General features: G+C 40.6%; 1 protein-coding gene across 4 annotated transcripts in view; it reads left to right on the forward strand.

The window, feature by feature from the left end:
* The window catches only part of GNB1L (G protein subunit beta 1 like), a 44714-nt gene that overhangs the window by 17770 nt on the left and 14369 nt on the right, over positions 1-12575 (forward strand). For all 4 annotated transcript variants that reach the window (XM_041410391.1, XM_041410394.1, XM_041410393.1 and 1 more), the window contains 3 exons: positions 7883-8010; positions 8249-8374; positions 10387-10549. In XM_041410391.1, the coding sequence (XP_041266325.1) occupies positions 7883-8010; positions 8249-8374; positions 10387-10549 (417 nt within the window). The remainder of the gene's footprint in view (positions 1-7882; positions 8011-8248; positions 8375-10386; positions 10550-12575) is intronic.

A 12575-nucleotide genomic window follows, 5' to 3' on the forward strand; every position in this document is an offset into this window, starting at 1 on the left:
CAAATAAAGTGATATTTTAATTGCTCAGAGTTACAGAATCCTTAATTGCAGACATATAATTCTGGCCTAAATAACTTCAGTTGCTGTAACAAGTTGATATATTTCTTCTGTGTCAATTCTTTTTAATAGTTTGTTACCAAACAAGATTATTGCCGGAATGTCTGCAAAAATGTCTGCAAGATGTTTAATTAAGCCCATGCTATCTGAGGACATTATTAGCTCTTGGAACCACAAGATTTGTGGCTGATGCTGCACTGTGCAGCACCCCTAATTAAGGAGGATGGGCAGACAGAGCCCCGTGGCTGACAGATCGCTATGCACGGCTGAACTGGAGGCTACTCAAAACAGTCTTTTGATGGTCCTTGGCTCATCAATTTTCTGCTAGATTTCAATGATTTATCACATGTACAAACTTAAATTCATTCTAGGTCTGATGTTAGGGTGAAGAGAAACTTATATAAATCCTTTTTTAAAAACTTATTTTGTGTATATATAAATGCATATTCATATTCTTCACATTTTCAAAGTGATTAATCATTTGTTGTCTTTTGTGTCCCCAATAATTTTATGCAGAGTGTGTTGTAGAGCTGAACTCCTGTGGGCTTTTATGCTTTCTTTCTCCAAACAAGGCTGGCTGTAGTTACATCATTGCACTTTTCCAAGCAATTAATGGTTTCAGAAAGTAAAACAGATGGGTGTCTTTTCCCTCATCTGCAAATTGAACCTGTTTATGAAACACTAGAATTTCATCTGTTTCAGCTGTATTTCACGCTGAATTTTAGGCTCCCTTATTAAAAGCTAGTGCAATAACATGAGAGGCAGGGGCTCTCGTGTTTTCAGATCCCATATTTTTGGCATAAATGTATCCATGACATTTGTCTGTCTCCCTAATGTTTACTTCAGTAAGATTTGCAATGCCCAAAATGTTTAATTGTGTTAAAAAAGGTCAAACAGCTGATAGCTGAAGGCGCATATGTCAGAATGAAAGACTGAAAAAAATTATCAATCTGACACAGGGGGAGTATTAGAATGATTAATGTTTATGTTAATTTATGGCTTTTACATATTGATTAATAGCTTTTTGTTCCAGTGACCAAAATGTGTAAGTGGCAATGAGATCCATATGCTAACTCAGTGTCTTTCAAATGATTATAACCATTCTTAGTTTTGTTCCCATGCTGAAGCTATGTTTTCACATAGAAAGTAATTGTTGTACAGTGACTTTTTTAAAAATTGCAGATGGAAATATTTGAAATTGAACCTCAAGACACAAGCTTGGGTTTCAGTATTCTTGAAGGTTATACACTGACCTTTATATACATTTTTCTTGCAAACTTCATTACTTAAAATCTTAATATATTGTGGTTTAGTTTTTTTCAGGTAAGGAATGCTTACAGACAAAAAGGGTGCTAATGCTGGGAGGAGCCATTATCTGAGTAGAAATCATTAAAAATGCATTGCGTTGCACGATGGTTATTAGTCATTTTCTCCCCTGCTCCCTTAAGATTTCTTGGCATATCACCAGTTGCTGATAAGCAGTTTTGTTTGCTATCTGTCCATTGACTAATACAATTAAAATGTGGAAACCTCCATCATTCATTGTCTAAATGTCAAGAGAGAAGGTAATTTTGGGGATCTCCTGAGAAAGGATGAACTCCTAACTTTCCTAGGAGTCAGTGGGAAATGGAGGTTCTCAGCGCTTCTCAAACGGAGACTTTTGAAGTGTTTTTCTGAGCAGGCAATCATTGTTAGTCATTGGAAATGATTTGGTGACTATTTAGAATGAAAGCTCTGACAGTATTTAGTGTTCCCAACCTGTAAGAGGAAGGACTCTTGTCAGCTGTAATGTTGGCTGTGTGGAAACAGGTTTATGATATGAGCTAATGAAGGATTCTGTAACTAGGTCGTATAAATCACTGCATTCTCTTTGACATTGATGTGTTGCTAACTAGCAAGTTTTGCAAGCAAGATAGAAATCTGTCTGCAGTATCTGGATATGGTATTTTCTAGTGCAAGCACAAACTAATGAATGCTCTCAGTCCACTGTTGTGGTTTTTTTAAAATATTGTTATTATCATAATTAATTAGGTTTTGAAGTCACAAATATGCATCACTGTGCTTAATCGCTAGTTTGGCAGTCATAAGTAAATAGTAATATGAAAAATAAATAATTCACATGAAAGCATTTTGTTATCCTTACCTCTGAAAATTAAGAGTGCTTTATTAGTACAGTACATTTACTGGTTGAATCAAAAATTTCCACTAATTCTTGTTTCCGCTTGACATCAATTTCTTGGTTTAAAAATTTGTACTGTTTTCTAATTTCCACTTGAAGTAAATTATTATTTAAATTTGCTTTGAAGAAACGCTAGAAGTATAATACAGTTTCTATCACAATTTAGCACTGAAGATAGAAATGAGAATTTTGAACTGAAAGCTGCATTATTATGTGACTGACAAATGAATTTTCATATATTCTGAGGCTCTGACCTTTGCAACTGTTTGTGTAGCACTCCCTCATCTCTTGATCAAGCTTCTGCTGGTTTCACTTTTGCTAGTGCACATATCTTTGGACACAAGACACACCCTGTGTTTCAGGCAGCTGAGGTAGGAATCAGAAAAGCAGGGTGCCTGGCTTTTAGTTTGGGATTTTCACTGTTCCCTAAGTGTTCTGTGAGTGTTGCCTTGCTGCAGGACCCAGAAAGACATTTCTTTGTATTGCTGAATTCCTTTTCACCTCGGGTGCAAAGAGATTTCTTCAGTTTCACAACATCTCTTTGTATTGCTGACTTCCCTGTTTCAGTATGTTCTGATATTTTTTATTTTATATATGAAAAATGAAAAGCTGGGCTTAAAAATTTGTCACAACATGCCTGAAGAATTGTTTACCAAATCATATACCTGCTTTCAGACCATTTGTAGTCAAAAACCTATAAAAATTTCACTTTTGCAGTCAGATGAGGTGAACTTCAGCTTGTTCAACTTGCATGGATTTGTCTGGCATCTGTTTTAATCATGTATGAAAATGTTACTGATCGAATGGGTTCTGTAGCACTAAATTCCCACTCTTGGCTTCTGAGAAGTGCCATAGAGCCAGGCAGCATTTTGTGACAACCAGGAATGTGTAAGATACTTCCAAGTGCTGCTGTGTTGTAGCACAGTTCAGAGATGGGAATTGGGTGCTTTGGGACCCTTGGGTTCTCTTGAGGCTGTTGAGCCCCAAGGAAAGGCCACGGCACTCCCAGCAGCCCTGGTATGGGGCGTTGCTTGGGCTGAGAGTAGTTTGTGCTTTCACCACTGAGAAACCTCATAGTCTGCAGTGATTGGAGGCTGGAAACGTGGGAACATTGCCTTTGGAAAGCTCATACTGCAAGGGCTGCCCTCTGGATTTTAGTGGTGGAGATGGCACATGTAATGGAACAAACAAAATTGTTTGCGTTGCACCATTAACTTCAAGGAGTCTGTTATTTGCACTGACTGCCTCTGCAGTTGCAGCTCAAGACCCACTTCCTAAACACTCAGGCACTGGAGCACAGAGTGCTGGGACACAGGGCAGAGTTTGTCAGGGGTGCAGGTGGGCACAGAACTGCAGGCTAAAAAAAGGGCTTTTGTATGAATGAAAAAGCCTGGAAAGGAGGAAGAACAATTTATTCAAATCTTTCTCAACTCATTCTTTGCTCTGATTTTTCCTTTGGGAGGTGGCACCTGGTTGACTGGGAATTGTCAAAAAATAACAGGGATTTCATGTATCTGTTTGTGAGCACACCTGGATGTGTTGGATATTTTGCAGTAGTAATTATGTCTGCACACCTGCTGGTTTCAGTCCCAAATCAGTTTGCCAGACATGCCTAGGGAGATTTATTTCTCCTATACCTGAAAAAGCTCTTTTACCACTGAGGTTTTACTGCTCTAAATAAGCCTAAAGAAAAATAGAAGAGGATTTTTTCCTGTCTTTGCTTGAGCTGTTGGTATCTCAAAGTGAACTATGGAGTTTGTTAGGGGGAGGAGGGTGTTTGGATGATATTTTAATAGCAATTTGTTTTTGCTTCAATGTGTGATAGAAATATAAGTGACAGGAGTGGGAACAGGAGAATTGCTGAATTCTGCTGGAATTTTTCCTGTGGGAATCTGTTAATGTTTTTAATTCTCTGAGAGATTTTTCTAAGGTAATCCTTTTGACATTTACATATTTTAAAGGACTCTCATTAAATAAAAGCTTAACTTTTTCATATCAAATGCTGAAGTGATGATACTGAAATACCACTGCATAGAAATTCAAATGGTTTGAGGATTATTCTAATTGCAACCTAAGCAAAGTAAGATTTATGAGGGATATTAATAGTGAATTGTTCTTTAAAATAATGCAATTTTGAAGGAAATTTAATTGTTCAGGCATTTAGCAGATGCATTTTCTTAGACAAAACCCTTTTTGGTACCTCATGTGTGGTGCACTCAGTCACTCACTAATTGAAACCCTAATTTGAGCAGCTGGGTTTCCACTCCCCACTTGTGTAGCAATGTAACTTGTGCAGGAGCCCAAGGGTTTGCAGTGCACTCTGTGAAAAATCCTTCTCCTTGTCTGTGCCACATCAGTGTAGCTCAGCTCCTGCAGGACGGTGCTGTTACCAGCACAGGGAAGGCTGGAAGAAATAAGAAGTGGAAGATCTTTGTTTAAAAAAAAACAAGAGCCTGATGGTTAGGTGTTGCCTCTCTTGCAGGTGATGCTGTCTTGCAAGCAAATACTGTCATGAGCAAAATGATTCATGTATTCTTGTCTTTTTGCTCCTTTCACAGGAGGCAGGAGGATAATAACTCAGGGACAAACATAGTGTAGCCCAGAGATGCCTTTAAATGAACTTTTTTCTGTAGGTTGCATTTTGCTTGTTCAAGCCCTTGAGCCAGAATTTGCTCTCAGACCAGACTAAATACTAAGCAAATTCATTTAATTAAATTTGTTGCAGATATCCCCAGTTAACAAGAACAGATTGGTCTCCCCGAGGCTAGATACAGTTAACAAGAAAATAAATGTTGTGCTAATTAGGGAACTCATTTTTAGACACCTGGGGTGAAACTTTAAAAAGTCCTAGAGATGTAGGATTGAAAATTCATTTGGAAATGAGTCTTAGCCTTCTAAATCACTTAGGCACTTTTGAAAAATTTCCCCAGAGGCTTTAACCATCTTACAGTCATCATATTTAGCAAGTTTTTAACTGTCTGCTTAGCAAAGCACTGTATAACTATTATCTGTTTGAATCAGTACACCACAACATACTTCATTATCCCTGTAAGGTGGAGACACTGAGCTACCCTGTGAGCTAAAGGTAGGCTAAGTGTCATTTTTTTGAGCATGCTTGTATGTCAGCAGGAACCGATTGATGCTTTTTTGGAGATATTAAACTACCAGTACCCCAAATTTCCATCTCTTTGCAACCTCATGGGACTTTCTGCGGGTACCTAACAACTTTTTATTAAATCTTGTCTTAAGTGACTTGTCCATGCTCATGGCTAAAAAAGACAGCAAAGATGAAATTTTATAGCTCAACACCTGCTGGAAGAAAAATGAGACACTAAATACTGTCACACTGCCATTCATCTGCCAAATCATGATAGGAAGGAATAAGGACTCAATAAACATTAGATTCATTATTAAGCCAAATTTCCAGATGCACATATAGGATTAGCAGAAAAGCAAGGAAGGAACCAGACTCTGAGGAGCAAAAAGTCCCTTCAATAGCTTGCAGCTCAGAAGTATGTTTTCAGTAGGTTTTTTTCCTGTAACTGGTCTGAGGATTTTTCTGAAATATCATCCTTGTAAAGACATGCATTAGTAGTGTCTGTTTCATGCCAGGTAAAACCCTTCCCACAGCCACGCACACACTTGCTGTCTGTCAGCAAAAACTTCTGTGTCAGTAATTAGAAAAATGCTATTAAAAACCTGCCTTGTAATCCCAGATAGCCTCTGGGTTGCCTCAGTTCTATTTCCTTGCTCAGTGCAGTGAGCCAGAATTGCTCCACTGTGAAGTGGGACCCTCTAACAAGCTCTTAGCTACTCTTTTATTTATCTACAAAGTGTTGGTTGTAAGGGCACCAGCACTCAGCTGTAGTACCCCAAAGAGGTTTCACTTGGTGACAAAGTCCTTGGCCTGACAGGTTTATAACTCAGGTGGAGCGTGTTGCAGCCGGGCACTGGGGAGCTGCATCTCACCGTGGGGGCGAAATGCACATCGTGTACATCTGAAAATTTACTCCAGCCTGCCATGAGTCTGGATCATCCAACAACTTCATAAAAGAGATGAGTCAGGGCCCTCAAACACAGAGGGTATCCACTGAGCTCATTATTCTCATACCTAATTACACAGTGGTATTGAGAGAGAACTGCACATTACACCGAAGAACCCTGTTTCATCACTAGCCCTAAAAGATAATTGCACTTAATTAAAACCTATAGATACCATGGTGATAACTGATCTATAAACACTCAATGTAGACCTGCAAATGAGGTGCATTAGCAAGTGCATCCATTAAACACAATTTGAAAGCTGGTACTGAGGTGAGATGGCAACGAAAAGTTGGGCTGTTTTGCCATGGAACCCGTAGCTCTTGCACTCCATTCTGATTCTGTGCAATTCCTCTGCTGGGAACCAGTAGGCAAACACCTGCTGATCATCCCTTACTGAATTTTGAGCACTTTTTGTTTAATCTGGGGTAATATACACATCTGTGGGAAATAGTGATGACAGGTGACACTTGCAGTGGCAGAAGCTGCCCTTTGTGAGGTTAGGTCAGCAAGGAAGAAGCAGATATACAAGTGTGGCTAGTAATGCCACAGAGCAGGGAGTAAACACTTCTCATGGTGAAAATATTTCTTGTAATGGACATTGTAATGCATTTGCCGATGAACTGTAAATTATACTTCCAGTTGAATCAGCTGCTGGTTTCCTTGTCTCAGCACAGGTCTGGAGGGTCATTTGCAACAAGTCAGAACAGAAAATTTGTCCTCTTCCTTCTCCAGTGTTTGTGCACAGCTGCCTGCAAAGCTGTTGATGTGAAGGGAAATAGCTGGTGAGGGGCCGGAGCAGTGAGTGCCTGTGGGGATCACACAGGCTGTCCCTGTGAGCTCATCAGGAATTGTCCTCTGCCAGGAGTTTCCTGTGTGGGACAGGGCAGCCCCTCCCCCCATATACTGGCAAGGTCACTTGTAATTCCTCCTTCTACAGTTGGACATTAGGAAAAAATTTTTTACGGAAAGAGTGATAAAGTACTGGAATGGTCTGCCCGAGGACGCAGTGGAGTCACCGTCCCTGGATGTGGCACTCGGTGCCGTGGTTTAGTTGAGGTGTTAGGGCATGGGTTGGACTCCATGATCTTGAAGGTCTCTTCCAACATAGTGATTCTGTGATCTGAAATTCTCTTCAGTTGATATGTTCACTGCAATGCTTTTCTGAAAAAACCACAAAAGTAGTATTTTTGTGGGGAGGAAGGGGAAAGACTTAGCCAGGGGGCTAAAGCAGAATGATGAATTGCTTGCCCACTCAAATTATGGGTGTCACGTTTCTTGTATTTATCTCCCTTTAGCACAGGGAGAGCAGCTGACCGATTTGGGATTTACAAGTGTGCGAGAGGTGCATGCGCGTGGCCGGCTCAGCACCTTGCTGAGAGAGGAATGCAGCAAAGAGCAGGTTGGGCACCTGCTTCGTCAGCTCATCTTAAGAGGAAATACTTCACTCTCAGCTGGGTGGCAAATAGAAAGAACACTCAATAAAGAAAATTCAGAGAGGAAAGAGCACAAGCAAGTGTCCTGCTCAGAATATATTTAAAGTTGTCATTTCACTTTAGGCTGCTTTACCTCTGTGATATCTGTGTCTGCTTCTCACCCCTCCAGCTCACGGCTCCGATGGCTCTGCCACCTCCGGATCCACAGTTTGTGCTCAGAGGTACCAGTGCTGCAATCCACACTCTGCATTTTTCCTGTGGAGGCCCAGAACCTGATATCCCCCTTCTTTTCTCTGGGTAAATACACCAGGATTTCTGGCTCTGCTGAGTGTTATATGGTTGTTTCCTTTTGAATTGGAGTGTATTATTTTGACAAAGTGTTTCTGGGGAAAACAGCAGCGTTCATGGTTTTGCATGATGGGTGTGTTACTTGTGCATGCAGCTTCAGCTGAAACAAACAAACAAAATGAGAAGCATCAGACTCTGATCACCTCCATGCAGTGCTCACACTAAAAGCATCTCTTTCTACTGCCAGATCTGAGAATGGGTTTATCCATGTCTGGAACCTGAAAACACACAGAGTGGACACAGCATTGGATGGCCATGGAAGAAAATCTGTCTGCTGCGTGGAGACAATGGGTGGTAAAGACAGGCTTCTCAGGTTAGCAAAGCAGGCAAAAAACAGTGAAATTATTCTTGTCGCTTGTCCGTGATTGAAGGGAAAAAAAAGGGGGCGGGGACACAAAGGATTCTCTTAATTCTGGAGTCACTTAAAGTTTCTCCAACACTTATGGAAATGTACTGAAGTAAAAAAAGACAGAAAAACTCTAGAATAAAAAGTGTAGGGGGGTGGAGGGGGACAGGTGCAATTAATTTATTTATGATGTGTGTTATGATATCAGAACAACTTGGGACCTGTAGTGTCTTTGCTAAGAACAGGTGAGGTCTTTGGGTCAAGGAAATACACTTGGATTTGAAGTTGACGAACTTTTCACTGCTGGTTCCTGGGGGAGATTGAAAAAAAGAATTCATAAATAGAAGGGAGATGGAGAAAAGGGAAGCAAGAAAGAGAAGAATCAGTGATGGAGAGTGGAAGACTGAAAATGAGCAAGAATGCTGCGTTTCATGCTTTTGCTTTGTTGCAAAATACTTTCTGTTCTTGTTTAGCAAGGGAAAGTCAGGAAGATTTGTATACTTTGGATTAGACAGGTGATCTAGAGTAGATGCCAAAGTGTCTGTATGATTAGGAGGTGTTCTGACATGTTTATCTAGAGAAGACATCTCATAATATACAGTGGAACTCATTAGCATTTATATTTCTTATCTGCTTAAGTACAATTATCAACATTCCCCCATAAAATCATATTGAATGAGCATTGTTTGTATAATTATAGAGTTTTGCTGTACCTCTGTTTTTACTGTATAGTTCTAACATTTCACATACCAGTGCAGTTTTAGGACAGCATTTATCTGTATTTTATATTTCTCTCTTGTAAAGCTAAATCACAGCAATTTCTTGCAGTATCACACGGTTTGTATCCGCAGTGCTATAAATGTTGTGTCAGTTTGTCACTCAGCTGAACAGCACTGATATTGAAGAAGTCCCAGCAGTCTGTAGATTTACATCTCCTCTGTTTTGGTTTCATGCTTCTTCAGGTGATACTGCTAATTAAAGTAAGACATGGGTGAGGGATTTTTGATGACTCCTTGCCCAGGTGATAAGATGAGGACATATATCCTGTGCTAAGGTAGTTTATGGATTGGAAGCTTCTGCACTGTGCTACTGTGTTCCAGAGCCAGTGGGATCCCATAAATCTGCAACAATTCCTGCTGTGCCCTTGGTGTGGCCCCCTCGCTCCGCCCGCCTGGGAGCAGCACAAAGCCTCTGGGACGGGCTGTGCGAGGATCTCGTGGGAGCTGCGCTCCTGCCTCGGCTGCTCGCTGGCCTTGGGTGTTTCAGGCACAGCGTTTCCCTGAGCAGTCACTCTCATTGTGTGCCAGTCTCTCTCCGTTGTGTCTCCGCACGTGCACGGTCCTAGGAGCCCTCTGTGCCCTGTGGCTGTGGGAAGTTGACCACTGAATAACTGTCACTTCTTATTTATCTCTGATGAGGTCTTTTCTTGCTCTTGTCTTTCAACTGTCAACACATGCATGACATTTCTGTTTCATTCCTAGGGTGAATGAGTGTTACATGTGTAAATCTTGGGTTACTTTTGTTTCCTTTTAAATTAGATCTAATCAATGATAAAATGTAAGTATTTTTTCACTGTGTATATATTCAACTGCTCATGAGACTTTACAAATATATTCTCACATATAAATAGCACAACTCAGCCTCTCTGCACAAGGAAACAGAAACTGTTTCCTGACAGTTATATGTCTGTCTGATATATATCTATATATCCTGACAGTTATATCTGACCTGCTCCCAAGCCTCTCCTCTCCCAGGGACAGTTGAACCTCTTGGCCAGTTCCACAGTTGGCAGAAGGGTGGTGGTCTCGGGGACACTGAACTCCCCCACATTTCATAAAACACCCAATTAACATCCCCACAGAAGCTGTTCAAAGCTTGGTCCTTTACTGTCTGTTAAAGACCCAGTTCAAGTTACTGCCCTGCAGGCAGCCAGGCTTCCTCAGACTGCAGCTCATGGATAACTTGTTTCACTGTAACAGTCAGGGGCGCGACCAGAGGATCTGCTTGTGGGATTTAGCAGAGGGACGGACTTCAGTGACGGATTGTGTCTTCACGGAGCATGTGGGATTCTGCCGGTGCTCTCTGTTAAACGTGGCGCAGGGACGCTGGCTAATGGCCATGGCAGCCAGAAGCCTGGAGGAGGTAGGAAGTGTCTCTTTCTCTGTGCTTGAGAGGTTGCTTTTGGTACTGAAATTACATAGTTCAGAAGGGGAAACATCAGTGCCATTGAATTCTCTGCTCAAGAGCAGGCAGTACAAGAAACCTTTGGGGGTTTTAATCACTAATTTTACTGCCACAAGGATGACTGAGTTATATAACTCATGCTTTAATAACAAGGATACCACCCCAAGATTTGTCTGACATTTAAGTACTTGCAGCTGCTGCTGATCTTTACATGTAGGAGTTTTGAAAACTTTTCTGGTGCTGCTGAATACTGGGAACAAGAGTCCTTCTGGGAACTAATGGCCAGCAGGTCTGCCCTCAGATGGAGGAGCTTATATTCCATCTGAAGCTGAATGGGGTTTGGTGAGAAGAGGGGAGGTGCAGGTGATTTGTAATGCAATACATGGTCTTTCACCCCAGGCCAATTCCTTACCTGGAACTGGGGCTGGAAATAGTTGAATTACTATTACCAGCCAGAGGTTTGCTCTGTGTGAGATAATTGCAGGGTCTGTTTCAGTTCCTACTGGGTAAGTCCACATCTAATGCCACTATCACAGCACTCACTGACTGACAGCTTTGTTGGCAATGTCCACTTCTGCTTTGTAGAAATTACAGTTTCGTTTTCTACAACAGACTGTTTGAGATCACACAAAAATAATACCTAATACTGGACATCAAAATACTGAAATTGTGAAAGAAGAAAAAAGTGGCATAAATATGAAATGAAATATAGTAGTTAAGTGCAAATTGCTGATGAGCATAAAAGTTCACATGTTTTTCTGGACTATAGGTTGTGTATCTTGAAACTGAAATTTTCATATTTTATACATGAAGTAATAAGTGCCTATATTGCAAGCAAATGTGATATTTTTATTATACAGAAGTTAAGCACATATTTAAGTATTTTGTTGACTCACAGCCAGAATGTTCACCCTTTTACAGAACGAGATATGCCTGCAGACACAGACACCAGTAAACACAACCATTCTAAGTTCCATACCTTGTTCTGATCAAACAAAGAACTGCCCCCATTTTAAAGCTGTGCTCAATAATACTTAAGTTAAACAAAATTGACAAGTGCATTCTCGTGTCAGCCGGAGAAGTCCCGCTAATGAAGAATTAAATAATCAACTGACCCAAATAGAAGACGTTTACCCTGGTGTCGCTTACAATTCATCTCTGTTTTATTCTCATTTGTTTGCTTGGGCCCTGCAAGAGGAGAACGATTTGCAGTCTCCTGAGGTAGAAGAGTTCCACTCTGTGTGTGAACCTTTGCATTAGAACTGTGTCATGTTTCAATAAATTCACATAAGCTCCCATAATATATAGTGCTTCCAAACAGGCAGCACTGTGTGAGACACAGTACATTTGCAGCTTATGATTAAAATTAAGACTTAATAAGTGTTTATGCTTGGCTGGTGTCCAAAAAAAGACTAATTTTGTCTTAAAGGAGGTTCAGTCCATAAATAATGAGATCTGAACAGGCATTTATTTGTTCATGATTGCATTTAAATCACCAATTATGAGTTACATGCACTTTTCTTGCCAATTTGCCAGAAACATGTTAAAAGCTTTACTAATGTGAAAAAGAGAAAGGGTGTGTTTCCTTGTGGCCAGTTTTAGCCACCCAGGAACACTGTTAACCTCAGGCGAAGGCAAATCTTTCTCCTATTAAGCAAAACCAGTATAAACACGGAACTTCAAGTTTTAGGTTACAGTTGTCAAAATATGTGAAATAGTATTTATTTCTAAGGCTCAGTTGCCTTTAATGCAGACAGTCTCTGGAACTGTCAATCCAGCTCAGGCAGCAGGTCATGCCTGCCTGCTTTCTGCACAAAGCTTTTCACATTGTTTTTCTTTGGCCTTTGCAAGCCCAACTGTAGCCCTTGTACCAGTTCATCTGTTTTTAGTCAAGGTAAAGCAAAGAAGGTTTGTTTTTTTCTTTTAACCTGCAGAAGTGAATTTATCACAGCACACTTACCCTTCTTTATTACATAAAAGTTGC

This window comes from Onychostruthus taczanowskii, unplaced genomic scaffold, assembly GCF_017590055.1.
Source record: "Onychostruthus taczanowskii isolate IOZ18803 unplaced genomic scaffold, ASM1759005v1 scaffold32, whole genome shotgun sequence".
Lineage (NCBI taxonomy): Eukaryota > Metazoa > Chordata > Aves > Passeriformes > Passeridae > Onychostruthus > Onychostruthus taczanowskii.